Source organism: Monodelphis domestica, chromosome 4, assembly GCF_027887165.1.
Source record: "Monodelphis domestica isolate mMonDom1 chromosome 4, mMonDom1.pri, whole genome shotgun sequence".
In the NCBI taxonomy this organism is placed as follows: domain Eukaryota; kingdom Metazoa; phylum Chordata; class Mammalia; order Didelphimorphia; family Didelphidae; genus Monodelphis; species Monodelphis domestica.
The window spans coordinates 392693298-392718411 of NC_077230.1; the positions used below are offsets into that span (position 1 = coordinate 392693298).

Consider the following 25114-nt stretch of genomic DNA (forward strand, 5'->3'; position numbering starts at 1 on the left):
AAGGGTGCCCCAAGTCAACCTTCCTGTCTCCTATCCTACCTTACCCACTCCACCCCAGCTGAGAATGCACCAGAGCATCCAGAGGGATGTGGAAAAAGAAGTGGTTTAAGGTTCCTTTTCCAACTTGTCCTCCCCCAGGAGGTGAGTGGCTACCAGCAAAGCCTGTGGCGGACTGGCCTGTGCCACATCGGGGCCCTGCTGACGGCCGGCATCCTGCTACTGATCTTCCACTGGAAACCAGAGCTGGAGGTAAAGGCCAAGTGCACCTCCTGCCCCTTGCAGCAGGCTGACTGGCTCATCATCAAGGTAAGTTCTCTTCCATACACACACACATGCATGCACCCTTTCTTTGGAGGTGGTATGGGTGGAATTGTGAGATTCAGAGTTGGAGGACATAGACTTGACTCTCTTAGATATAGATGTGAGGGGGAAGCCTCAGTGGATTAAGTGCTCTGGGAAGGGGTAAGTGGAGGGGGAGAGGGAGGCGAATAACGGGATGAGAGGATGTCCCAGAGCTCAACACCAAGGATTTTGTATTCTAGGATCAGTTTGGGCAACTTTTCACCACCCAAGTGCAAACTGAGGTTGTCAATGAAGGCAGGTAAGGAGGATAAATAACCCTTCTCTCCTTTCCCCAATGAATTCCTCTTAATGAATCCCCCACCCCCTTTTTTCCCTCCCCCCCAAATAGGGGGCTGTTTTTGATGTTTTTGAACTGAGCCATTGACAGCTCACCTGGGCATCTTCTAAAAGTCCCAGCCCAGCCGTCTTCTGCCTCAGTCTTCCCAGCCTGAATGTACCCCTGGAAGACCAATGGAATAGGAAGCTGGACAAAGATGGAAGGAGCCATATGGCAGTGGGAGTCTCACAGGAGGAAGCCTGGAGAGACACCATCCAACTATATAAGAAAGAGGAGGTAACTCTTGGCCTCTCTCCTATCCTTGTGCCCCTCACTCATTTCCCTCCCACTCTCTTTGGAGTAGTCCAATTTGTCTCCAACCTCCTTTGTCTAGAACCCAGTTCCTCCAGCCCCCTCCCCAGTCTAGTTTTCCCAGAATCCCTGATACAGCTTTTATCCCTTTCTCCTCCAGCAAAACATCCTTCGGTATTATGTGTTTGAAGGGGTCCGATACATATGGATTGAGGCTCAACAGGCCTTCCGCCGAGTCAGGTGAGCCCAGGGTTATGGGCCTGAGCTAGTCAAGGGTCAGGGGTCCCTCCTAGGGGTATGGGCCACAGAGGTAGAACAGAGGTGCCTGGAATGTAGAGAAAAAAGTGTTGGGAGTGAGAAGATCCTAATTTCAATCTTGGGTTCCTAGTTCTATGATCTTGGCCAGGTCTCTTAACTCCTCTAGGCCTTAGTTTTTGCATCTGAAACATGGGCACAACAATCTCAGGCCATCACCACCACTTACCTCTAAGGTGAGTGAACCTTGAAGTGTCACAGAAACAAGAACTACTATTTTTAGTGATGTGCCTACAGTCAAGGGATGGAGATTAAAGGCGGCCTTTGGGGTCAAGGCCTTGACTGACCCTTCCTCATACATCTCCCCATAGCGTGCTAGATGAGACCAGAACCTTTGAAGACCTTCATCACTGCAGCATTGGACTCAGCTCCCAAGAACAAGAACTAAAGTAAGCATCCATGCCCACTCCCAACCACTGAGCCTTGCTTTCTGTCTCTGTAAAATAGGGACTCTGTGTCACCAAAATGGTAGCATTGTATGATGGAAATGACACTGGATTTGGAGTCAGAGAACCTGAATTCAAATCATACTTTTATGACTTACTAGCTCTATAACATTGGAAAAGTAGCTTGACTCTTTGGGTCTTGGCTTCCTCATCTGTAAAATGAGGGGATTGGTCTAGATGGTTTCTAAGGTCCCTTCCACCTCGTGGTCATTATCAAGGATACAGGGCAGCAGGGTGGAGATGGTCACCACTTTTTTGATTTTTGCTCTTCTTTTCTACAGAAAGACAATATATGGCCTTAATCTGATCGATGTACCCGTCAAATCGTACATTCGACTTCTGGTGGACGAGGTAGGAGCCAGCCCTACCTAAAGAGACACACTAGCCTGGTAGGGAGGGCACAGGCTAGGAGCAGAGTTGAGTCCTTATCCCAGCTCTGGCCTTGATTAGCTTAATAATGTTGGGAGACATGTTTGTCCTCCCTGGCCTTCAGTCTACCACACTAACATGAGGTTGGTAATCACAGCTGGGATCATAGTGAGAGTTCCAACTAACCTGAGACAGCTGAAATACAGTGATTCATAAAGGCCTAGGAAATCAAGTATCAATTCCAGACTTTGACCTTGAAAGTCCCTTCCCCTCTCTGGGCATAAGTTTTCTCTTCTAAAATAAGAGAGTTGGCAGCTAGGGGGCTCAGTGGATATAGACCCAGTTCTGGAAGGGAGGATCTGGGTTCAAATGTGACCTCAGACACTTCCTAGCTGTGTGACCCTGGGCAAGTCACTTAACTCCAATTGCCATACCCTTAACTCTCTTCTGCCTTGGAACCTTAGTATTGATTCTAAGACAAAAAAACAAGAGCTTTTAAAATAAGTAAATACAATAAGAGAGTTGGACTAGATAACCAATCTTGGAGACCCTTCATGTCTCCTATTCCTGTGATCCTAATTATAATGCATTTATCCCTGTGGGATTCCTGCTCATTCTTTAAGGTTTAAATGCTGCCTCCTTCAGGAAGTCTTCCTTGATGACCTTGGTTGATAACTAAAGTTCTCCCTAAGACCTCACAGTGCCCTTCTTTTGTACCTTTCAAAGGCTCTGGTCTCATAATATTGTGAATTCTATTTCTTTCTCTTTTTTTAAACACTTACTTCCATCTTAGAATCAATACTGTGTATTGGTTTCAAGACAGAAGAGTGATAAGGGCTAGGTAATGGGCATTCAGTGACCTGCCCAGGGTCACATAGCTAGGAAGTGTCTAAGGTCAAATTTGAACCCAGGATCTCCCATCTAAGAGTCTGGCTCTCAAAAAAAAAAAAAAAAGAGCCATCTAACTGCCCCCAGTTCTATTCTCTTTGACTCCATCTTCTCCTCGTGCTAGAACGTGAACTCCCTGAAGGTAGAGGCTGTCATTTCATTTAATCTTTGTAGCCCAATGTTTTTTGAATGAATATTTGAAGGGCAGGAAGCTAGCTTTATTTACCTGATAGAGTTCTGGAGCGGCTCAAGCCCCATTGCTGTCCCCTGGTGGTCCAGGATGGAGCTTGCAGCTCAACTGTTCTGTGGTACCCAACCCACTTTCCTCCATCTCTCTCCCAACCAGGTGCTGAATCCTTTCTACGTGTTCCAGGCCTTCAGTATCGGCCTGTGGCTTTGGGACTCCTATTACTACTATGCTGGTTGCATTTTCCTCATCTCAGTTATCTCCATCATCCTGGCCCTCTATGAGACCAGGAAGGTGAGTGCTGCCTCCAGACTGAGCGTGGAGGAGGAAGAAGAGAAGGAGGAGGGCCCTGGAGGGTTCCTGATATCAGCTCTCCCCCTTCTCACCTTTAGCAAAGCCAGACTCTGCAGAACATGGTGAAGATGACTATGAGTGTGATGGTGCGCCGAGCTGGTGGAGGTGAGGAGAGGGGCCCCCTCCCTAATCTGCCAAGTACTTCGACCAACCCCCCATCCCAGAGGAGCAGAGAAGGGCTGCCGGTATGCCCTGGTCCCCAAGATTCAATCAGCTCCATGAGCTTTTATCAAATGCCTGCTATATGCTAGTTCTAGGTACTGGAGATACAAAGACAGAACCCTCCCTTCAGGGTGTTTACATTCTATTGGGAGGAGCCAGCCAAGGAAGCCTCAGGGAAGAAGGATACAGGAGCTTTGTACCTCTCCAGCCTCTTCCCCTGCCTCATCTCAATGTTTAGAAAACAAAGAATTTGTTGACTTGAAGTGAAGGGGATGGTGGGATGAAAGGGGATGAGGCTGGAGGAGGCAGGGAACAGAGCTAAAGTGCCCACCCTTATAGAAAACGTGCTGGTCGATTCCACGGAGCTGGTGCCCGGAGACTGCCTGGTGCTCCCTGCTAATGGCACGATGATGCCCTGTGATGCTGTTCTCCTGTCCGGAGAGTGCATGGTCAATGAGAGCATGCTGACAGGTGAGGAGAGCCTTCCCCCCCCCCCCAGACAGCAGAAGGGGGGACCACACTGGCCCCTAAGCTTTTACCCTGTTGACCCTAAATACCTGTCCTCCTTGGGGAACTGGAAGAGTGGCGGGGGAGATTGTAGGATGTTAGAGCTGGATGGGCTCTCAGAGATCTTCTAGTCCAAGTCTCTCACTCAATGTATGAGGAAACTTGAAAAGGGAAGTAATGACCATAGGTTAAGTAGGCCAGACCTTGGACAGAGATCTTTTGATTTCAGGTTCATTGCCTATTGTCTTTTGTCTTTAAAAAAAAAAATCCTTAACTTCTGTCTTAGAATCAAGACTAGTATCACTTTCAAGGCAGAAGAGTGGTAAGGGCTAGGCAATGGAGGTTAAGTGACTTATCCAAGATCATATAGCTGGAAAGTGTCCAAGACCAGATATGAACTCAGGACCTCCTGTATCTGGGCTCCTCTCTCTCAATCTCTCTCTCTCTCTCTCTCTCTCTCTCTCTCTCTCTCTCTCTCTCTCTCTCTCTCTCTCTCTCTCTCTCTCTCTGTCTCCCTGTTTCCATGTCTCCCTCTCTCTTCCCCTCTTCTCCCCTCTCCATTCCCCCATCCCTCACACAGTTATCATATGGGTCTCTCCCACAGGGGAAAGTGTACCAGTGACAAAGACTTCACTCCCCAGCAGTCCCATCCTCTACTCTCCTGAGGAACACCGCCGACACACACTCTTCTGTGGAACACTAGTCTTACAAGCCAGGACCTATATGGGAGCTGACGTCTTGGCAGTGGTGACTCGGACAGGTATGAAAGGAGAGGAAGCTGAGGGAGGAAACCTCAGTCTGCATTGGACATCTGATTGGCAGACCTCCAATAGCAGAAAAACTTAGAGAAAGGCGTCTCTTTCCTTCTCAAGTCATGGCTGGTACCCAGATCTCTTTGGTTGTGGGGGAGAGGAATTGGACAGAAACAGAGTCAAGGTCCCTTACTCTCATTCCTACACAGGATTTTGTACAGCAAAAGGGGAGCTGGTTAGTTCCATCCTCCATCCCAAACCCATCCACTTCAAATTCTACAGAGATGCCCTGAAATTTGTCTTCTTTCTCTTTATTCTGGGTAAGCATCCTAGCCCCTGAGTCCCTCTATTTTGCAACAACACTCCTACCACCAGCCCTCCACTCAAGCTCATTGTCTCTCTTTGGTCTTCACTCCCCCACCCCAGCTACCCTAGGCACCATCTATAGCATCGTGATTCTGATCCATAACAAGGTGAGATGTTTGGGTTGGAGGTATGGGAGATGGGAAGACAATATCCTTGGGCTCCTTTCCCAGTTTGGGGCTTGGTTGCCTCAGATGATCCAAGTCAGACCAAGACCACCATTTTTTGCCCCCATCATGCCTATCCCTTTCTCAATATTCTTGTTCTTCCAAAGATCCCTTTTGTTATCAGGCATTCACATGCTTCACAAACTGGGTTCATTAAAGTTGTCTCTTATGTTTGTTTCTGTGTCTCCTTCCTGGATCCTACTACCACTCCACCTGCCATCCTCTCACTTTCTCCCTGGTTCTAGGGGTCCTGTGAAACCCTAGTCGTTTTCCCATGGGGAGAGTACTTTGGGGTCCTGACAGGCATGGAGACAGGTATTGCAAATAGCCCTCTTCTCCTCTCTTCTTACCTGCCATGTTGGCCCAGAACCTCAGGGACACAAAGAACACTAAATCTGGAGTCACAAGATTTGGGTCTCCTGCTTACTAGCTGTGTGACCTTGGGCAAGTAATTTCCCATCTCTGGGCCTCCTCACAGTTTCCCCATCATGAAAGTGAAAGGATTAGGCTAGTTGATATCTTAGTTCCTTACTGGATCTGTGTTATTAAGAACCCTGATCTTTGAGATATATGCCCAGAAGGAAGGAAATGGGTGAAAGTGAAATAGGGCATGGGATCCACTTGTGCCAGCCGCTCATCCCTGAGCCACCCATCCTTCCTCCAGGTAACTGTGATGGAGATTGTAAAGCGGTCCCTGGACCTGGTGACAGTGGTAGTACCACCAGCACTCCCAGCTGCCATGACTGTTGGCATCATCTATGCCCAGAATCGCCTCAAGAAACACAAAATCTTCTGTATCAGCCCACCTCGAATCAACCTTGGGGCCAAGCTGCGCCTGGTCTGCTTTGACAAGGTAGGAGGCTTGGAGCCCAGGCCTATGGGTCAAGGGAACATGGCGGGGGAGGGAGGGGGGCATGGGAAGAGGGTGATAGAGGACTAAGCAGGTATAATCCAAGCACCTGCTGGGTACACAGCACTGGGCAGAAGAGACACCCAAAGTATTGAACTCTGAGGCTGCTTGTGAAAGGTCCAAGAATGATGGTGAAAGATCCCTTCAAGCCTCAGAGAAGTGGCAGTTGTGGCTTGTTATTATTATTACTATTGCTATGGATTTAGATAAGATACTCTCTCTGCCCTTATTGCAGACTATAGTGGGGCTAGGAAAAAGATGTTTCCTATAACACAAGACGGAGGGGCTAGACTCCGACTCTGAGGGCCCTCCCAGCTCTGACATTCTCCATTCTAAGTTCCTTCCTAGTTCTGACATTCTCTGTTCTAAGCTCTCTCCCAGCTCTGACATTCTCTGTTCTAATCTCTCTCCCAGCTCTGACAGGCTCTGTTCTAAGTTCTCTCCCAGCTCTGACATTCTCTGTTCTAAGATCTCTCCCAGCTCTGACAGGCTCTGTTCTAAGCTCTCTCCCAGCTCTGACATTCTCTGTTCTAATCTCTCTCCCAGCTCTGACAGGCTCTGTTCTAAGTTCTCTCCCAGCTCTGACATTCTCTGTTCTAAGATCTCTCCCAGCTCTGACAGGCTCTGTTCTTAGGTCCCTCCCAGCTCTGACATTCTCTGTTCTAAGATCTCTCCCAGCTCTGACAGGCTCTGTTCTTAGGTCCCTCCCAGCTCTGACATTCTCTGTTCTAAGATCTCTCCCAGCTCTGACAGGCTCTGTTCTAAGATCTCTCCCAGCTCTGACATTCTCTGTTCTAAGATCTCTCCCAGCTCTGACAGGCTCTGTTCTTAGGTCCCTCCCAGCTCTGACATTCTCTGTTCTAAGCTCTCTCCCAGCTCTGACATTCTCTGTTCTAAGGTCTCTCCCAGCTCTGACATTCTCTGTTCTAAGCTCTCTCCCAGCTCTGACAGTCTCTGTTCTAAGATCTCTCCCAGCTCTGACAGTTTCTGTTCTAAGGTCTCTCCCAGCTCTGACATTCTCTGTTCTAAGATCTCTCCCAGCTCTGACATTCTGTGTTCTAAGCTCTCTCCCAGCTCTGACATTCTGTGTTCTAAGCTCTCTCCCAGCTCTGACATTCTATGTTCTAAGGTCTCTCCCAGCTCTGACATTCTCTGTTCTAAGGTCTCTCCCAACTCTGACATTCTCTGTTCTAAGGTCTCTTCTATTTCTCACATTCTGGATTCTAATGACCTTCCCAATTTCAGTATTCTCTGCTCTAAGGCCTCTTACAACTCTGAAATTTTTCATTCTAAGCCTGAATCCCTGTGTCTGTGTTTCTTCCCAATTCTGATTTTCCATGTTCTAAGGGCCTTTCTGGCGCTGACATTCTGCATCCCAAGGTTCTACCTCCCCTACGTTGGACTGATAGTCACTGGACTACTTGTTCTGTGTAAGCTCCAAGAAAGGAGGGCTTGTTCCTTACAGGGTCAAAGGGGTTGGGCATAGGGCTAAAGGAAGGCATCCTAGAAGCTGTGGCGTCAGAAATGGGTATTGGAGGCTGGGAGAAAGGCCTCAATAGAGAGAAGACTGAGGTTTGACGGGTTGATGAGGAACTTGATCTGGAGTCAGAAGACCTGGTCAATCCAGTCTACATAACAAATATTCCATACCAGGCAAGTCAGTTCACCTCAGTTTCATCTGTAAAATGGATAAGCCTCCCACTTTCCACTTCATTTAATCATGGGGCTGAAATTCTGATCTTCCCTAACACCCTACTCCTCTCCAGACAGGCACGCTGACAGAGGAAGGCCTAGATGTTTGGGGCGTGCTCCCCATGAAAGGTCATGATTTCCTGTCCCTGCTCCCAGACCCGAGGCAGCTCTATGGAGGTCCCCTGCTCACCGCCCTGGCATCCTGTCATTCCATTTCCTTGTTGAATGACCAGCCCATTGGTGACCCCATCGACCTCAAAATGGTGGAGTCCGTTGGTTGGGTAAGATCAGTCTATCTCTCCTCTCTGCTTGTCTCTGGACAGGCCCATCTCCAGGCAGACCAAAAAAAAGTGATTTGATTGAGGGGAAGGACAGGGTCCTTTTTCTCTCTAGAAGTCAAGAGGTTGCAGGGATTTTTTAGTGGAAAAAGTGTTTGATTTGAGGTCAGGATGCCTGAATTTGAATCCGAAATTGTGTGGCCAAGAAAACTTTTAACTTTTTGAGCCTCAGTTTCCTCATTTGTAAAATGGGAATACTGCCATAAAAATGATCATTGTGCCCGGCTTGAAGCTTGGATAACTTGGGGACATATACAAGATAAAAGCACCCTGTCAATCCAGGATAAGAGCAGAAATCTTAACCTTTTAAAGCAATACATGCAGTTAGACTTTTAAAAAATAGAACTTGCCATCATTGGTAATGTGTTTTTCAGACTACTTTTACAACCTCTACTTGTGGACCCTTTCATCTTTCTAAAGCTCTGAAAAAGAAATAAAAATTCATGAGCTCAAATTAACACCACAAATACATTTTTTAAAAATCCTAACCTTTTGTCTTAGAATCAAAACTGTGTATTGGTTTAAAGGCAGAAGAGTGGTGAGGGCTAGGGAATGGGGGTTAAGTGATCTGTGCAGGGTCATGCAACTAGGAGATATCTGAGGCAAGATTTGAACCCAGAACTTTCCATCTATAAGCCTGGCTCTCAATTTTATGAGCCACCTAGCTTCCCCCCACAAATACAGTTTTTATTTTTATTTTTTTAAACCCTTACCTTCCAGTATTGATTCCAAGGTAGAAGAGCAGTAAGGGCTAAGCAATGGGGGTTAAGTGACTTGCCCAGGGTCACACAGCTGGGAAGTGTCTGAGGCCAGATTTGTACCTAAGACCTCCCATCTCTAGGACTGGCTCTCAATCCACGAAGCCACCCAGCTGCTCCCCCCACAAATACATTTTTTAAAAAGGAATAACTTTTTAGCGGTCAGCTTGATAGATAGAGCACTGGAACTAGAGCCAAGAAGATTCATCTTTCTTGGGTTCAAATGTGGCCTCAGATACTTATTAACCATGTGACTCTGGATTAGTCAATTAACCCTGTTTGCCTCAGTTTCCTTATCTATAAAATGAGCTGAAGAAGGAAATGGCAAACTACTCCAGTATCTTTGCCAAGAAAACCTCAAATGGGATCACAAAAAGTGAATGAACAATTTTGACATGCCCCTTAGAGGGGAATTCTCTCTTGAATCCTAGTCCTCATTTACCCACGTTTAGTTGTGCAAGGAGGTTTGTACCATCCCACCTCCAGAAGGATTGTTCTAATGAAGATCTGATGAACTTCTAACACTACATAAGTGGGAGTTATTCTTATTGTTTTGTTTATCATCATCATCATTCTCCATCCCATTGCCTGTCAGGGTCATCAGGGAAATCTCCAAGTCCAACCCCAATCCTTCCTTGCTCAATTTCCACTGGTGAAGGGGCTGCAGCTCTAGTTCAGTCTCTGGCCATGCCCACCCAGTGACCACGCCATCTGTGCCCTTCTCCCTCTTGCCTATCTTCCAGTTCCTGGAGGAAGAGGGATTGGAGACCTTAGTGTTTGGGACCAAGGTCATGGCTATGATGAAGCCCCCGCCCCCAGAGGAGCAGCTTCATGGGACAGTAAGCTGGGCAGGGCTGCTGGAGGTTGGCTGGAGGGAGGGGCAGAGGAGGAATCGAAGGCCATGCTCACCCGTCTTCTCTTGACCCTTGCAGGAGCCCCTGGAACCCATTGGCGTCCTCCATCGCTTCCCCTTCTCATCAGTCTTGCAGCGGATGAGTGTGGTCATAGTCCGGCCAAAGGAAGCCTTTCCTGAGGTTTACCTGAAGGGGGCCCCTGAGATGGTGGCTAGTCTCTGTATCCCAGACACAGGTGAAATGGAACATCATCACCATTGGCCCTCCTCCTGTTCCTTCTGGGCTCAGGGAGTGGGTAGATCTCCCCTTGGTGAATTCTCAGGCCCTCTAGTCCTGTAGTGTAAAATCCAAGTATCCCTAATGTCCAGCATCTCAGACCACTGCTGTTCCCCAAATCTCTGTGCTCACTCCAAGGAAGCCTCAAACCCCAGGTCTAATCACTCCTGACCCCTCTTTATCTACCACCACCTCCCCCAGTATCCCCTAGAAAGAGCACCTAAATCCCACTCAACCAGCCAGGCTTCCTGTATAGTTTGCACCCAGTGATGCCGGTCACTTCTGTTTCTCCAGTGCCTCCAGATTTCTCCCAGATACTCCAGCAATACACGGCAGACGGATTCCGGGTTCTGGCCTTGGCCTTCAAACGCCTGCTTCGTCCTCTCACTTTGGAAGAGACTCATCAACTGGTCAGGTGGGGATCCAAGAAACATTTCCAACATATTTCTTTAAGCCTTTTATTGATCTGTGATCTCCCCAGGTGGGGTAAGCTCTCTTTCAGGGCAGATCTCAGCCCCTGCTTCAGATTTGACTGTCATCCATGTCTAAATTCTTCATAGAAGACCTTTCCTAAATTCTGAGACTTATATGTTATTGTAAAACAATGTGCTTGGGCTAGATGACCTCTGAGATCCCCTTGAGGGCCAAGGGAATGATCTTCTTATCTATCTAATAGCATCTCCTTATTTTATAGAGGAGGGAAACTGAGGCTAAGAAAGGAAAAGGACTTGACCTCCAAGGTTTCTTACATCTCTGAGTCTCAAGATCTGATATTTTCTGGCTTACAAACACAGCTCTTGCTCTCTTTGTCCATCATCCTTATTTCTCATTGCATCATTGATTGGCTCACCTCATTTTCCATCCATTCATTCTTAGACACACTTTATGATTTTTACTCCCCTTTTGGCACAAAAATAGTTGAACACATCTTGGCTGGTTTATGCCTGCCATGTTTATTCTCTTTGCCCCGTTTGCCTGTGGGCTCAGTTCCTCAGAGATCATGGGGTGGCATGATCCTTGGCCAAATATGCCTGCCAGGAGAGGAGAGGTTTCTGAAAGATGAGCTTTGGGGGGCAGGGAGCCAATCAGAATCAATGAGAGTTATCCCTAAGTGCAGTCCAGCCCCATCTCCTCTGGCTGCAATGATCTCCATCAGTGGTAGACCTACAAGAAAGATGCTTGACCAAATGGTTTGTGGTTCCACATCACATACCAGTTCTCTATATTTGGCATCTAATGACATTGTGGACCATATGTTTAATGTCTATTTTTTAAAATATAAAGGTTTTATTGTAATGTCAACTTAATAACCGTATGTGTTAAAATCTCTTGAATCCTGTGTTTCATTGAATTCTTGTGATGGTAATGTTGATAAGCACCCTTCACCATCCAGTGAGATAGTGGTCCTCGTTTGCCCCGTAACTAACTGGAAATTGCATCTTTTAATTGATACTAGTTATCAACACTGACATTAGTGATTTCATATTGTTTCATACACCCGGTTGCAGATTTAGATAGAAATTAAGTTTGTAAAAGCCATGGGGATTTTTTTCTGTTTTTGTCTTTTCTTTTCTATAAAACAACTTGATTTGTTGATATCGAAGTGTATAAGACTCAAGGCATGTGACTCTTAGGGAATTAGGTCTACTGCTGTCATTGTTGGGAATCCTGAATATATCAAACATTTTTACAAAGATATATATACGTGTGTGTGTGTATGTGTGTGTGTGTGTGTGTGTGTGTGTGTGTGTATACACACACATTCAGTTTCCTCATCAGTCAGAGAAGGAAGTTGGTCTAGATGATTTTAGTGATTCCTTCCAGCTGGAAATCTATGACCTAAATTTTTGTTGTTCAGTTATTTTCAGTTGTGTCTGACTCTTCATGACCCTTTTTGAGATTTTCTTTTTTCTTTTTTTTTTGTTATTTTTTTTCACCTTGAACATTATTTTATTTGGTCATTTCCAAACATTATTCATTGGAAACAAAGATCTTTTTCTCCCCCCCTTCCCACCACCTCCCCTTTTGAGATTTTCTTGGCAGAGACACTGGAGTCATTTGCCTTTTCTAGCTCATTTTACAGAGGAGGAAACTGAAGCCAATAGGGCAAAGTGACTTGCCCAGGGTCACACTGTTAGAAAATGTCTGGGACCAGATTTGAATCCAGGTCCTCCCAACGCCAGACCCGGTGCTCAATCCCTTGTGCTTCCTTGGTGCCCCTAAAAATATCTCTGCTGTCCCTTCCAGCCCTAAGTCCTCTGATAGACCAGCTTGGTGGCTGTTTGCCTCTCATAGCTTGGGCCACCAAAATCCTTCCCTGATGTTGGTTTTCCTAGAGGGATGGCCAGGCTAGCTTCTTCTGAGAGTTACCCTCCCACTCACATCCCCTAAGTCAAGTCAAGGCAGGAAATACTGTGTGCCAGGTAAAGGGCAAGTGTGGGGGGCACAAAGGAAAAGGCTTTTTTTAAGAAATGGCAAGGAGAAAGGAGAGAGGAAAGGGGGGATCATCCCAGTCCTGGCTTTGGGGGAAAATAAAGACAAAGGGTCTTGCTTGGTGATGATCAAAGCCCCTCTCTGTAAGGATTTAAGGTTTATAAAGTACTTTTCTCAACAACAGCCCTGGGGGGAGTTAGTGTAAGTATTCTTGCTCCTATTTCCTAGATGGAGATGCTGAGGTCTGCGGAATGTTTTTGGTCTTTCTTCATAATTTAAGTGCTGGGCACGATGCCTAGAATGCAGTAAGGGATCAATAAATTCTTGGTTCACCCACCTATGGAGATCTCCCAGCCAGCGAGGGTCAGAAGCAGGACTTAAGCCTGGGACCCCTGACTCCTGGGCCTCCTCTGACTTTTGCCCTTGGGCCGGTTGTCCCCTCTTCCCCCCCAGGACAGAAGTGGAGAGCGAGCTGACCCTGCTGGGCCTTTTGGTGATGAGGAACGTGCTGAAACCAGAGACGGAGCCCACCATCCACACCCTGCGCAGGGCCAACATCCGGACAGTCATGGTCACAGGTGCCCAAAAGCAGGGGCTGGGGGAGGGTTCTGGGGGCAGGAAGCAGGGGCTGGGGGAGGGTTCTGGGGGCAGGAAGCAGGGGGATAGCAGCCCCTCTGGAATGGCAGGGGCAGGAAGGAAGGGCTCTGACCCAGAGCCTGGCGGGCACACCTCAGGGATTTCATTCGGCTCACTGGAGCACAGGAGGGCACTGATCTCTCCCGCTGCCCCCCTCATCAGCGCCAGCCTGAGGGTGGATAGTGGAACTTGGACTGACTCTGGCCAACCCTCCAGGTGACAACATGTTGACCGCAATTAATGTGTCTCGGACTTGCGGCATGGTGAGGCCCCACGAGCCGGTGGTGATCGTCCATGCCTCAGCCCCTGCCTTTGGCAAACCGGCTTCAATCAAGTTTGTCCCCTTTGAGCACCCCTCAAACGAGGACCGAGCTGAAGTAAGTCTTATGGCAGGTCCAGTAGGGTGGATTTTATGACCTCCGAGCCCACCTCCTTTAACCTTTCCCTGAGGAACAGGGTGCCTCTAAGGACGTTGCTCCCCAGAGTCTGGGACCAGGGGGAGGAGGAACCCGTTGGCTAAGACCAGGAGCTGTGGGGTCTCACAGGGGTCCATTTCAGTCCAAAGGGTGCACTGTGGAGCTGGCCAGGGAGCACTGCCACCTGGCACTCAACGGGAAGGCATTTGCTGTGATTTTGGACCATTTCCCTGAATTGTTGCCCAAGGTATTGCTCTCCCCTCTCCCCCTCCTATTCCCCAGACCCATATATACCCCCCATCCCCATCCCCTTGTCCCCCTCTAAGAGGTGACCTTTCCCTCTCTAAACAGTGACCTAGCCCCAGAGGTTCCTGGGTTCACATCTCAATTACCAGCTGTGTGACATTAGACAAGTGACTCAACCTTCCTGAAGCTGTTTCCTCTTTAAAATGAGAGGATGGGCCCTAAGGTTCCTTCCAGCTCTCATTGCCAAGCCCGCTGGCATGGAGCTGTCACCTTCTTCCTCTTCCTCCCTCCCCTCTCCCTGGGGATGTTCCCCATACACACACCTTCCCTGGGATGTGCCATCCCCACTCTTGCCCATCCCCTAGATCCTGCTGCAGGGCACCATCTTTGCCCGAATGACACCAGAACAGAAGACTCAGCTGGTTTGTGGCTTTCGAAACCTGAAGTAAGTGACCTCTAGGAGCCCAGTAAATGATGCCCAGGGATTCTCTGATGGCCCCTACCCCTCCTCCTCCCAAACCCTGGACAGGTTTCTTTCCATCTCAAGGTCTTTCTCCTCATCTGTTATATGAAAGAAGATGGAATAAATCTTTCAAGTGATTACTGACTTAGTTGGATTATTTTTTCCCCTGGGCCTCAGTTTCCCCCACCATAAAATGAGCAGATTGGACTAGATGGCCTTATACCAGCCCTGCTAATTCTAATGATCTGTCAACATTCTCCTTCTCACATCACTTTATCCACACCCCCATAGCCTGCATTCCAATTTTTGCTCTCATCTTGGAAATCCCTAACTGTAAGGCAAATCCCTTTCTCCCTCTGAGCCTTGGTTTTCTTCTTTGAAATATTTGGCAAAAAGAATGTTGGCCTGGAAGATGGGGGACTTTGGCCAGAGTCCTGGTTTATATGCCTGTGAGCAAGCATTTCTTTTTTTTTTTGTCAGTATATCTGTAAATGAGGCATCCTGGGATACTAAGTCTACAGATAGAAGAGGCCTTGGAAGCCATCTAGTCCAACCTACTCATTTTACAGATGAGGAAATTGAGGCCTCCCACCTCCACCCCAGAAAGTGAAGTGACTTATCCAAGGTGGAGAGCCTTAAATGATAAGAAATCATAAAAATTCAGAACTGGAGCTTAGAGAGTGTTTAGTTTGACTTTCACCTGAATAGGAGTTCTTTCTCTAGTAACCCTTTAGTAACAAGTGGCATCCCACCTCTGCTTCAGCAGGGATCTCAGTACCTTCCAGGAGTCTCCCATTCTATTTTGGGATAGCTCCCATTGGAAAAAATGTTTTGTTTTTTAAATTACAAATTTAAATTTAATCAGTTTTTGAATTTACTTTATAATTTTTTAATTCACAAGCATCTCCCACTGCCCACCCTGCTGAAAAAAGAAAGAAAACCCCAAACTCTTGTAATGACTATTCGTAGTCAAGAAAAAGTAATTGTCCCATTGACTGTCCAAAAATGTATATCTTCTTGTTCATCTGGAGTCCATCACCTCATTTTGGGGTGGGGAGCAGGTTTCTTCACTGGGGCCTCTATCATCATTGCTGTTCTTATATCTTCCAAATTGTCTCTTTTTAGAATGGTTTTATATTGGAGCTTATTCTTTGGTTCTCTTCATTCTAGCAAGGTGTTCCCTGTATCAAACTGAAACCTACCTCCCTTACACACACACTCTTCCATTACCTCTCCCTCTCTCTCTCTCTCTCCCCCCCCCCCCCCGTCTCTGTCTCTGTCTCTGTCTCTCTCCCCCCCCCCGTCTCTCCCCTCTCCCCATCTCTCTCTCTCTCCCTCTCTCTGTCTCTGTTTCTCTGTGTCTCTCCCCTCTCCCCATCTCTCTCTCTCCCTCTCTCTGTCTCTGTCTCTCTCCCTTCCTCTCCCTCTCACTCTCTCTCCCCCCAACTTGTTCCTTCTTCTGGGAACCAGGCAAACCAAGTCTGATCCCTCCCTCACATAGCCCTTCCAATTCTCCTGGTTTCTCTTCTATAGCCAGGTTTCCTCTTACAGACCCTCCTGACTCCCATTCTTATCTGAGGTCTCACCCAGCTTCTCTTTCCTACCTCCCAGCTTAAACTTGGACCTCTACATCCTTCCCACCCCCTCCCCAGCCCCTCTTGGGATTGACCCACTCTTTCCACCTTTCCACCTGGGCCCACCTCCTAGAATGGGGCAAGACTCGATGACAGCCCTCCCCTCTCCTTGGCAGCTACTGTGTGGGCATGTGTGGAGATGGGGCCAATGACTGTGGGGCCCTGAAGGCAGCCGATGTGGGCATCTCCCTGTCAGAGGCTGAGGCTTCTGTGGCGTCGCCTTTCACCTCCCAAGTCACCAACATCGAGTGTGTGCCTAAGGTGATCAGGTGAGTGGCACCACGGGGAGAGAGCCAGACGCAGCAGGGTGGGGGGTAGAGGGGGCAGGCAGGAGGCTTCAGGGATGGGGAGTGCCAGCTGTAAACACTATTGGCAGGCCCCAGGCTCTAAGGAAATCTTCCTCAAGGGGCCAAGAAACCAGCGCTACACAGAGGCTCACTCTCTACTGAGCTCTTTCTACTTCCAGAAAACTCTTGCTTCTCCCAGAATTTGGGAGGGGGTTACCAGTCATGTAGTCAGCAAGCTTTCATTAGGCCCTTTCTTTGTGCCAGGCACGGTGCCACCTGCTGGGGGTACAAAGAAAAGCAAAAACATGTTCCCTTCCCTCAAGGAGCTGACACTCTAATGGAGAAGCCAACATGAAAATAACCAAAAATAATTGATATACACAATTTTTAATTTTTATATTTTAATTTTTTTTTACCAACTACATGAAATAAAATTCCACACCAGTTTTCCTAAGTTCTATGATAGGACTTATCTCTCTTCTCTCCCTTCCCTTCCCCATCCTGGTGCTGGCAAGCAATTTGATCTGGGTTATTCATGTATTAAGATAGATACAACTTAAATAGAAGGTGATCTCAGATCAGTTATTGGGGCTGCAGCTTAGCCCTTTCGTCCCGTCTTACCCAGTGCAGACCCAACATTTGAAAAGAGAAGCCAGCGTGGTGAAATGGGGGAGACCTGAATTTGTGATCAGAGGCCCCATAGAAGGAGGAAACAGTCTAGTGAGGCATAGTAGACCTGGGAAGACCTGGGTTCAAACGCCACATCTGACGTTCAGTAGTAGCTGTGTGTCTGCAGGGAATTCACATTTATTTGTTCAGTTGTTTCAGTCAAGCCTGACTCTCTGTGACCCCATTTGAGATACTAGAATGGTAGGCCATTTCCTTCTCCAGCTCTTTTTATAGATGAGGAAACCGAGGCAGATAGGGTTAAGGGACTCCTCCAGGGTTGCCCAGCTGGTAAGTGTCTGAGAGTGGATTCAACTCAGATCTTCCTGGCACTCTGCCCACAACCAGGCTGCCCACGACTCAATATCTCATAAGCCTCAAGCTTATTAATCAATGGCAGTTTGCATCCAGGGAGGGAATTCTTATGCTGGAAGTTCCCACACCAATAAAATGGCAGGTTCTTGATTTATTGATAGTGTTATTATCATCTCATCTTTTCTTTTTTTTAAACTTTTACTTTCCATCTTAAAATCAATACAGTGTATTGGTTCCAAGGAAGAATAATAAAGGGCTAGGCAATAAAGATTAAGTGACTTGCCCAGGGTCATACAGCTAGAAAGTATCTAAGGTCAGATTTGAACCCAGGATTTCTTATCTCTGGGCTAGGCACTGAGTCCCCTAGCTGCTGCCTATCTCATCTTTCTTTGATGGAGTACAGATAAAAATCTTCCAAGACCAAGCCATCATCCTGCAATTTTTTCTTTTATATTAAATGCTCCAAGTCCAGCCTCATAAGGCTTCTGTAATTTCTGGTGGCCACAACCAGATTCTGAATCGCCATCATAAACTCTAGCCTTTTCCACAAACGAAAATTTGTGGGATTTCCTGCCTTGGCAATTTCCTCTGGGTTTTTTGTTTTTGGAAGCATTTTGTCAGCCTAATTCAAGCAGGTGTTGCTCATGGAGAGCCTTTGGATACTATCCTGGGATCTTTTTTTTTTAACCCTTATTTTCTATCTTAGGATGAATACTAAGTGTCAGTTCCAAGACAGGAGAGAGGGAAGGATTGGGCAATTGGAGTTGGTTAAGGGACTTGCCCAGGATCCCACGGTTAGGTCAGATTTGAACCCAGGACCTCCCATCTCAAGGTCTGGCTCTCTCTCCATTGAGCCACCTGGCTGCCTCCTGTCCTTGGATCTTAATTATTTCCTATGCTCCACTCAGTTACATTCAACAAATCCAGCATATTTTTATTTTAATCATCATCATCCTCATATATGTATTATTATTCTGTAATAATATATTTTTATGGGGGGCAACTAGGTTGGTTCAATGGATAGAGCACACCAGGCCTGGAGTCAAGAGTTCTTGGATTCAAATCTGGCCTCAGACACTTCTCCTAGCTGTGTGACCCTGGGCAAGTCACTTAACCCCTGTTGCCGAGCCCAGACTGTCCTTCTGCCTTGGAACCTGTATAAGCATTGATTCTAAGACAGAAAGTAGTGATTTTAAAAAATACTACTACTACTAAGGTCGTGATAGTCACCATTTTTCTCGAGCTTTTTTCTCCTGGATCTGGATGTAGCTCACAAGACCAGTCCAAGATCAAGACGATAGTGCAGGTGGATCCCATCAGCGCCTCTGACACTAGAATAAGTGTATTGAGATGTGCTGCTAATAGGAATGCCAAAGGTCCCATGCCAGCCCCTGCAGAGGGAGAGCAGGGGAGGGAGACCCAGGCAGGGTCCTTTGTCCTCCTCAGAGCCCTGATGGCTTTGGACGCTTGTGCTTCTTCTCCCCCACCTCACAGGGAAGGGCGATGCTCGCTGGTCACCTCCTTCTGCATCTTCCAGTACATGGCTCTCTATAGCTTCATCCAGTTCATTTCCGTTCTTCTGCTCTACACCGTGAGTACGAGGGGCTTCCCGGGAGGGAGGGGTCCTCCCTTCACTTCCTCTAGGGGATCCCCCTTGACATACTCCTTTGCAAACCCTTTTTGAAACTCACCTCTTTCCGGAAGCTTCCTTCATGGCCACCTTGAAGGACTCCTTTTTTGTTCCAAGATTTCAAGTTTCTGCTTCCATAGAGGGGCTCGATTGTCTTTTGCTGTGTGTGTTGGGGGCCTCCTTCCCCTCCTTAGACAAGGGGCTCCCCGAGGGCAGGCTTGGTTTCTCCCTCATCAGGTTTCCGTCTGAGCTTTTAGAGATCCACTAGAGTTCCACAAAGCCTTATTTCTTACCTGCTGTAAGAAATTTGCTGTAATGCTGTAAGTGCCAGAGGCACTGTTCTGGGTGCACTGGGGCTTCAAAACGAAAATGAAAATAGCACCTGGCCTCAAGGAGCACATGTTCTAGTGGCGTGAGACAAATGCAGACTAGAGACGAAGCACAGGTGGAGTGGGGAGGGGGTGCTAACCCTTGGGGAATTGGGAAAGACCTCAAGTAAGAGGGGCCTGAGGTGAACCGTAAACAGAGCTGGACGCCCTAAAAGGAATGCTTTCCAAGCCTGAAAGATGGCGTATGCAAAGAAGCAGAGGAGGGAAGTGGCTGTGGAGTACACAAAACAACAAATAAGCAAATTTTCTCACTGGAATATGGATTGCATTTGAGGGACTCATATGAAACTAGCCTAGAAAGATAGCCTGGAGACAGGTGGGGAAGGGCTTTAAATGTCCACCCCCCTCCAAAAAAAAAAAAGAGATTGTATTCTATCCTAGAAGCAATAGGGAACCTTCATTCCCTCCATCACCTCCACAGTGATCTCCCTAGAATGGACCTGGAGGATGGAGACTGTTCCATTGTTTTTAAACCCTTACCTTCTGTCTTAGAATCAACACTGAGCATCAGTTCCAAGGCAGAAGAGTGGTCAGGGCTAGGCACTCCAGGGTAGGTGACTTGCCCAGGGCCACACAGCTAGGAAGTGTCCGAGGCCAGATTTGAGTTCAGGTCCTCCCGACCAACTCCAGATCTGGTGTCCTATCCACTGTGCTCCCCAGCTGCCCTGGACTCTTCCATTTTTGTGTATCTCCAGTGCCTGGCATATAGTCAAATTAATAAATTAATAGTTATTAGTAAATAACTATTATAGCAATATTATATTATATATACACAATATATAACATATATTATATCAATATATTAATATTATTAATAATAATACATTCTCATTGATTGATTAATCAATGCCAATAACCTCCCACTTGCCTCTCCCCCAGATCAATACTAATCTAGGTGACCTACAGTTCCTGTTCATTGACTTGGCTATCACAACCTCCGTGGCAGTGCTAATGAGTTTCACGGGGCCAGCCCCAGAGTTGGGGGTCTCCCGGCCCCCAGGGGCCCTGCTCCGTGTGACCGTCCTGGGCAGCCTCCTCCTTCAGACTGTCCTGGTTGCCACCATCCAGCTCAGCAGCTACTTCATCACCATCTCCCAGCCCTGGTGAGTCCTTGGTTTCCCTCCCATCCATCTCCAAGTTCTTGGGGCACCCCTTTGGGCAACATGGATGTATCTTTGAGCGGGCAATATGGCACCTCCTGGGCATGGAAAGGCATTGACAAGTCGGGGGTGTCCAGAAGAAAGTGACTAAAATGGCAAAGGACACAAGGCTGGACCCATTTCTGGCATTTAGTTCGTGCACGTGAGGGTCAGTTACAGGAAGAGCAGCCATCTGCCCTGGAGAAGAGAAGGCTGAGGGGCTTGGAGGGGTCCAAAGGAGGGCCGGGACAGCTATCCCTTGAAAGAAGGCTTTGACTTTTTCCGCTCACTCAGAGGGCAGAATTAGGAGCAATGGGCAGAAGTAGCAAAAAAGCAAACTTGGGTCTGACATCAGGGGAAACTTCCTAACCCCCGAAGCTGTCCCAAAGGGGCTAGTTGGGGAGGGGGGTGGCTTTGCCCATCCTTGGAGGTCTTCACACCTCGAAGCATTTCCCCTTCCCTTTCTTCCTCCCCATCCCTACAGGTTTGTTCCTTTAAATAAGACGATTTCAGGGTCCCAGAACCTGCCCAACTACGAGAACACAGTCATCTTCTGCCTCTCGGGTTTCCAGTACCTCACGCTGGCTGTGACCATGTCTAAGGGGCCCCCTTTCCGCCGCCCCATCTACACAAACGGTGAGGCTTAGGCCAGGGAGGAGGGGAGGAAAGGGATCTTGAGCCATCTCCCCCTTGCTGGGAGGAGTGGGAGCCCTTTCCTATCCTCATCCTCCTCCTGCCTCCCCTACCTCCATCACTCTCATCCCCCTCATCCCCAAGGGTGCTTTGTGCTTATCAACAAGTATTTAGATGTGCCAGGCACTGTGCTGAAGCCTAGGGGTGCAAGGAAAAGCCAAAGACAGTGCCTGTCCTCAAGGGGCTTACAATCTGGTTTAAAAAAAACCCAAAACACCTTCCTTTCTTCTTACAAGTAGAGATTCTAAGACAGAAAATGGGGTTAAATGACTTGCCCAAGGACACACAGAGGTCAGATTTGAACCCAGGTCCTCCTGCCTCTCAGCTTGGCTCTATCCTTGGAGCTACCTCCCTGCCCCCAAGGAACTCACAATCTAATGAGGAAAACAATCTGTACAAATACGGGGGCAGTGAAGCATGTTCTCTCACTTCTTTCCCATCCACCCAGTGCTTTTCCTTTTGGCCTTGTTTGTCCTGGCCTCCATCCTGACTCTGCTCACCCTGGGCCCCCCGGGCTTCCTGATGAAGTGGCTCACCCTGAAGGACATCAAGGACATGCGCTTCAAGCTGCTGCTGCTTGGCTTGGCTGCCTTCAACTTTGTGGCCGCGTTCATGCTCGAGGTGCCTGGGTGGCTGTGGAGGGAGGGAGGCGTGGGCAGCCCCTGTTCTCTAGGAGGCGCAGAGAGCTCACTTCAGCTGGCCTCACGAGAGGACCAAACGCAAGTTCACAGTTGGCCAGGACCAAATTGGGTCTCAAGCTTTCCCCGTGAAGACTAAACTCAAGGGGGCACCCCGAGTTGGGAATGGAGGATGGTTTTAGGATTTTAATAATAATTAAAAGAGAGAGAGAAGGAAAAGGGTTCTTTCAGTCAAGTGAGCAGAGACTCCCACCTGCAGCACTCTACCAAAGCACAAGCTCCCAAAAAGAGCCTCACAGCGTGGGTCTCCGCCAGACTTCTCCCGAGCCTCCTTACGTAAAAGGAGGGCGTAACTTAAAAGGATGCTGGGAATGTAGCTCAGGTGTGGCAGATTGAAAGGCAGGGCCAGGGGAGCGAGGCTGGTGGGGAAGGCGGTTTGGGGGAGGAGCTCAAGCAATTCCCTGCTTCTCTTCCTCCAGTGTATTTTTGACCAGTGGGTTCCCAGGTGCTTGCGATGTCTGTGCGGGAAGAAGCCATCCAAGAAATTCTTCAAGCGTCTCGAACGGGAGCTGGCCCAGCAGAGAACTCCCTGGCCCCCTCTCCACCAGCCCATCCTAGCTACCCCCAAGACAGCCTCTGCCCTGAGGTAGCCCTGGATGCTGCGGACATTCCTGGGGTGGAGGTCTGAGCCCCCCCCATCCCCACCTCATCTATTTATGCATCTTGGTAGCAACACTGTACGTGGCCTGGAGCTGGCCAACACACTCCTCAGGCACCTGAGCCCAGAGAAGAACGCCTGCCTGTTCCCACACTCTTCGTCCTTGGCTGAGACTGGGGGCACAGGGCATCTCCACTCCACGGGAGCCACCCCCAAAGGCATCGGATTCCTCCCTCCCCTGCAGCGAGGGGCTTCACTTCTGGACTAATCTAGTCCCCCTCCAATTTCTCAGTCCCCCCTTGGAAATAGCCTAATTTTTTATCCATGGACATGGGCATGTGGAGGGGTCAGGTGCAGCTGACCCTCGGAGCCCCTGTTGACAGACTGAATAAATTTGCCTTATTTTCCTGGCTGTACTGATGGTATGTGAGACCTTGGCCCTGACCAGCAGCCCCTTGGTCAGGATGCCTCTGCCTCCATCTCCCCCTCTTCTCTGTTCTGAGCCTCAGCAGAGTACTAAGACGTGGGTCACCTAAAAGAACCTTAGACTGACTGCAAGGAACCCTGAAGGGGTTCTAGGTTTGGTTCTGCCACTACCCAACTCGGCAGCCTCACACAATTCATTTCACCTTTGTGGGCTGCCTTAGTTTCTTCTTCTGTAAACTCTTGGACAATAATACTTTCGGCATGACCTACCTCAGAGGGTCCTTGGGAACTTCAGAGCTCTATAGAAATGGCAGTCATTATTGAGCCTAAGTCTAGCTGCCTTTTTGTGTCCCTTAAATACCTTTTCTGTGCTGTGGTGGCCAACAGGAATGAGAACAGGGACAAATATGAATAAGGGCCAGTGAGAACAGGGACTGGTGTGAATCAATGTGAACAGACCAGTGAAAACAAAAGGGAGGAGGGGAAGTTAGGTGGCTTAATGGATTGAGAGCCAGGCCCAGAGATGGGAGATCCAGACACTTTCTAGCTGGGTGACCCTGGGCAAGTCACTTACCCTCCATTGCCTAGCCCTTACTGCTCTTCTGCCTTAGAATTGATACTATTGCTTCTAAGACAGAAAGTGATGAGTTTAAAAAAAGAAAAATGGGGAGGCAGAGATGAGCCAGTACTGGGAGATAAAAACTAACTCATTGGATGATGGAAGCAAGATCAGAGAAAGAACTTGACAGGGTAGAGGAGAGAACCAAGCAGAATATAATGGAATTGAATAGCAATAAATGTCAAGCCTTACACATGGGTTCAAAAAGTCAATGTCATAAGTACCAAGTGGGCTAGACATAGTTAAACAGTAATTCATCTGGAATTTTTCTTGGTCTACAAGGCCTATGTGAATCAGCAGCGTGATATGGCCAATAAGAAAGCAGAGCAGAGATCCCAGGCTACTTTATGAGAAGGATCAAGGTCTCTATTGTGTCTTCTCCCTGCCTGGGCCTCCTTGTGGACTATTTTGTTTAGTTCTGATTCCTACACCTTAGGACCAAAACAGATTGCCCATTTTCTATCCAGTTAGTCCAGATCAGGTGGTAGAATCCATGTTATTTGAGGATTCTGACCCTCGTGGCTATTAAAGCTATGTGTGTGAGACCTTGGGCAAGTCCATTTAATTTCTCTGGACCTGAAATGAGGTAGTTAGGCCAGAGGATTTGCAAGGTGTCTGCCAGCCCTACGTTCTTTGATCCTGTAAACAAGGAATGCTTACTCTGAAAAAATAAAGAATGGAATGTCAGGAGTGTGTTAGTGACCTTCAAGTATTCAGATATTTCAGGTAGACAATCCCTTCTCAATGATGGATGGGAGAAGGTGACAGTGGAAGTGTTTTCCCCCAACTCAGGCTTCCCAGACCCCAGCCATGGGGCAGATGACAACCCTTTTCCCCCAAGTATTCCTGCCAGTGAGCCTTCCCTCTCCCCTTGTGGTGGGACACTTGAGATTCACCTCAAGTCCACTCTGCTTCCTAGTGATGGTAGGCTGGACCCCTTCAACTCCCTTCCCTGGGCAGCAGATGTGGCCATTCAAAGTGCTTAGATAATCCAGATGTTAACTATTTGGGGGTAAGATGGAGGGCCACAAGGCCTTTCCATTTGACTTAGCAATACAACCAAAGGTCCTCTGGACCTTGGTATTTACTCTGTGGATACAGACCACCTTCACACACATCCTGGGCACTGCCATCCGGCCTAGGGACGTACCTTGTGAACCTCTGGGTCTTGCCTTCCTCCCTGTGACTGCATCCTTAAGATTTTCTGGGACTTTCATCTTCCTTGCAGCTAAACTCCTATGTATGTCGTCTTCCTCAACTAGAATGTGAGCTCCTTGAGAGCAGAGACTGTCTCCTTTTTTTCTAATTGTACCCCCAGTTCTTGACACAGTAAATGCTTAATAAATTCTTTCATTTGTTCATTCAGGAGGGATCCCTTTAGCACACAGCCGGTGATGAATAAATGCTTGTTCTTTAATTGTTCAACCCCTGAAGACAGAACTAGCAAGAAAATTAATCACATACACGCACACACAGACACAGACACATTTTATTAAGCTGTCCAAAATAGATGCTTCAGGAGCAGCTGGGTGGCTCAGTGGATTGAGAGCCAGGCCT

General features: G+C 47.9%; 1 protein-coding gene across 1 annotated transcript in view; it reads left to right on the forward strand.

Annotated features, from left to right (window-relative positions):
* Window positions 1-24918, forward strand: part of ATP13A2 (ATPase cation transporting 13A2) — a 43341-nt gene extending 18423 nt beyond the window's left edge. Inside the window, exons 3-29 of the mRNA XM_056795703.1 lie at window positions 139-306; window positions 543-601; window positions 754-916; window positions 1092-1171; window positions 1558-1635; window positions 1974-2043; window positions 3296-3430; window positions 3529-3595; window positions 3992-4123; window positions 4764-4919; window positions 5121-5231; window positions 5338-5384; window positions 6106-6294; window positions 8118-8324; window positions 9883-9978; window positions 10072-10228; window positions 10564-10684; window positions 13156-13280; window positions 13555-13715; window positions 13897-14001; window positions 14366-14445; window positions 16214-16366; window positions 18860-18956; window positions 20264-20487; window positions 21008-21159; window positions 21665-21837; window positions 22334-24918. Coding sequence (XP_056651681.1) covers window positions 139-306; window positions 543-601; window positions 754-916; window positions 1092-1171; window positions 1558-1635; window positions 1974-2043; window positions 3296-3430; window positions 3529-3595; window positions 3992-4123; window positions 4764-4919; window positions 5121-5231; window positions 5338-5384; window positions 6106-6294; window positions 8118-8324; window positions 9883-9978; window positions 10072-10228; window positions 10564-10684; window positions 13156-13280; window positions 13555-13715; window positions 13897-14001; window positions 14366-14445; window positions 16214-16366; window positions 18860-18956; window positions 20264-20487; window positions 21008-21159; window positions 21665-21837; window positions 22334-22504 — 3477 coding nt within the window. The 3' untranslated portion in view covers window positions 22505-24918. The remainder of the gene's footprint in view (window positions 1-138; window positions 307-542; window positions 602-753; window positions 917-1091; window positions 1172-1557; window positions 1636-1973; window positions 2044-3295; window positions 3431-3528; window positions 3596-3991; window positions 4124-4763; window positions 4920-5120; window positions 5232-5337; window positions 5385-6105; window positions 6295-8117; window positions 8325-9882; window positions 9979-10071; window positions 10229-10563; window positions 10685-13155; window positions 13281-13554; window positions 13716-13896; window positions 14002-14365; window positions 14446-16213; window positions 16367-18859; window positions 18957-20263; window positions 20488-21007; window positions 21160-21664; window positions 21838-22333) is intronic.
* Window positions 24919-25114: the final 196 nt, after the last annotated feature.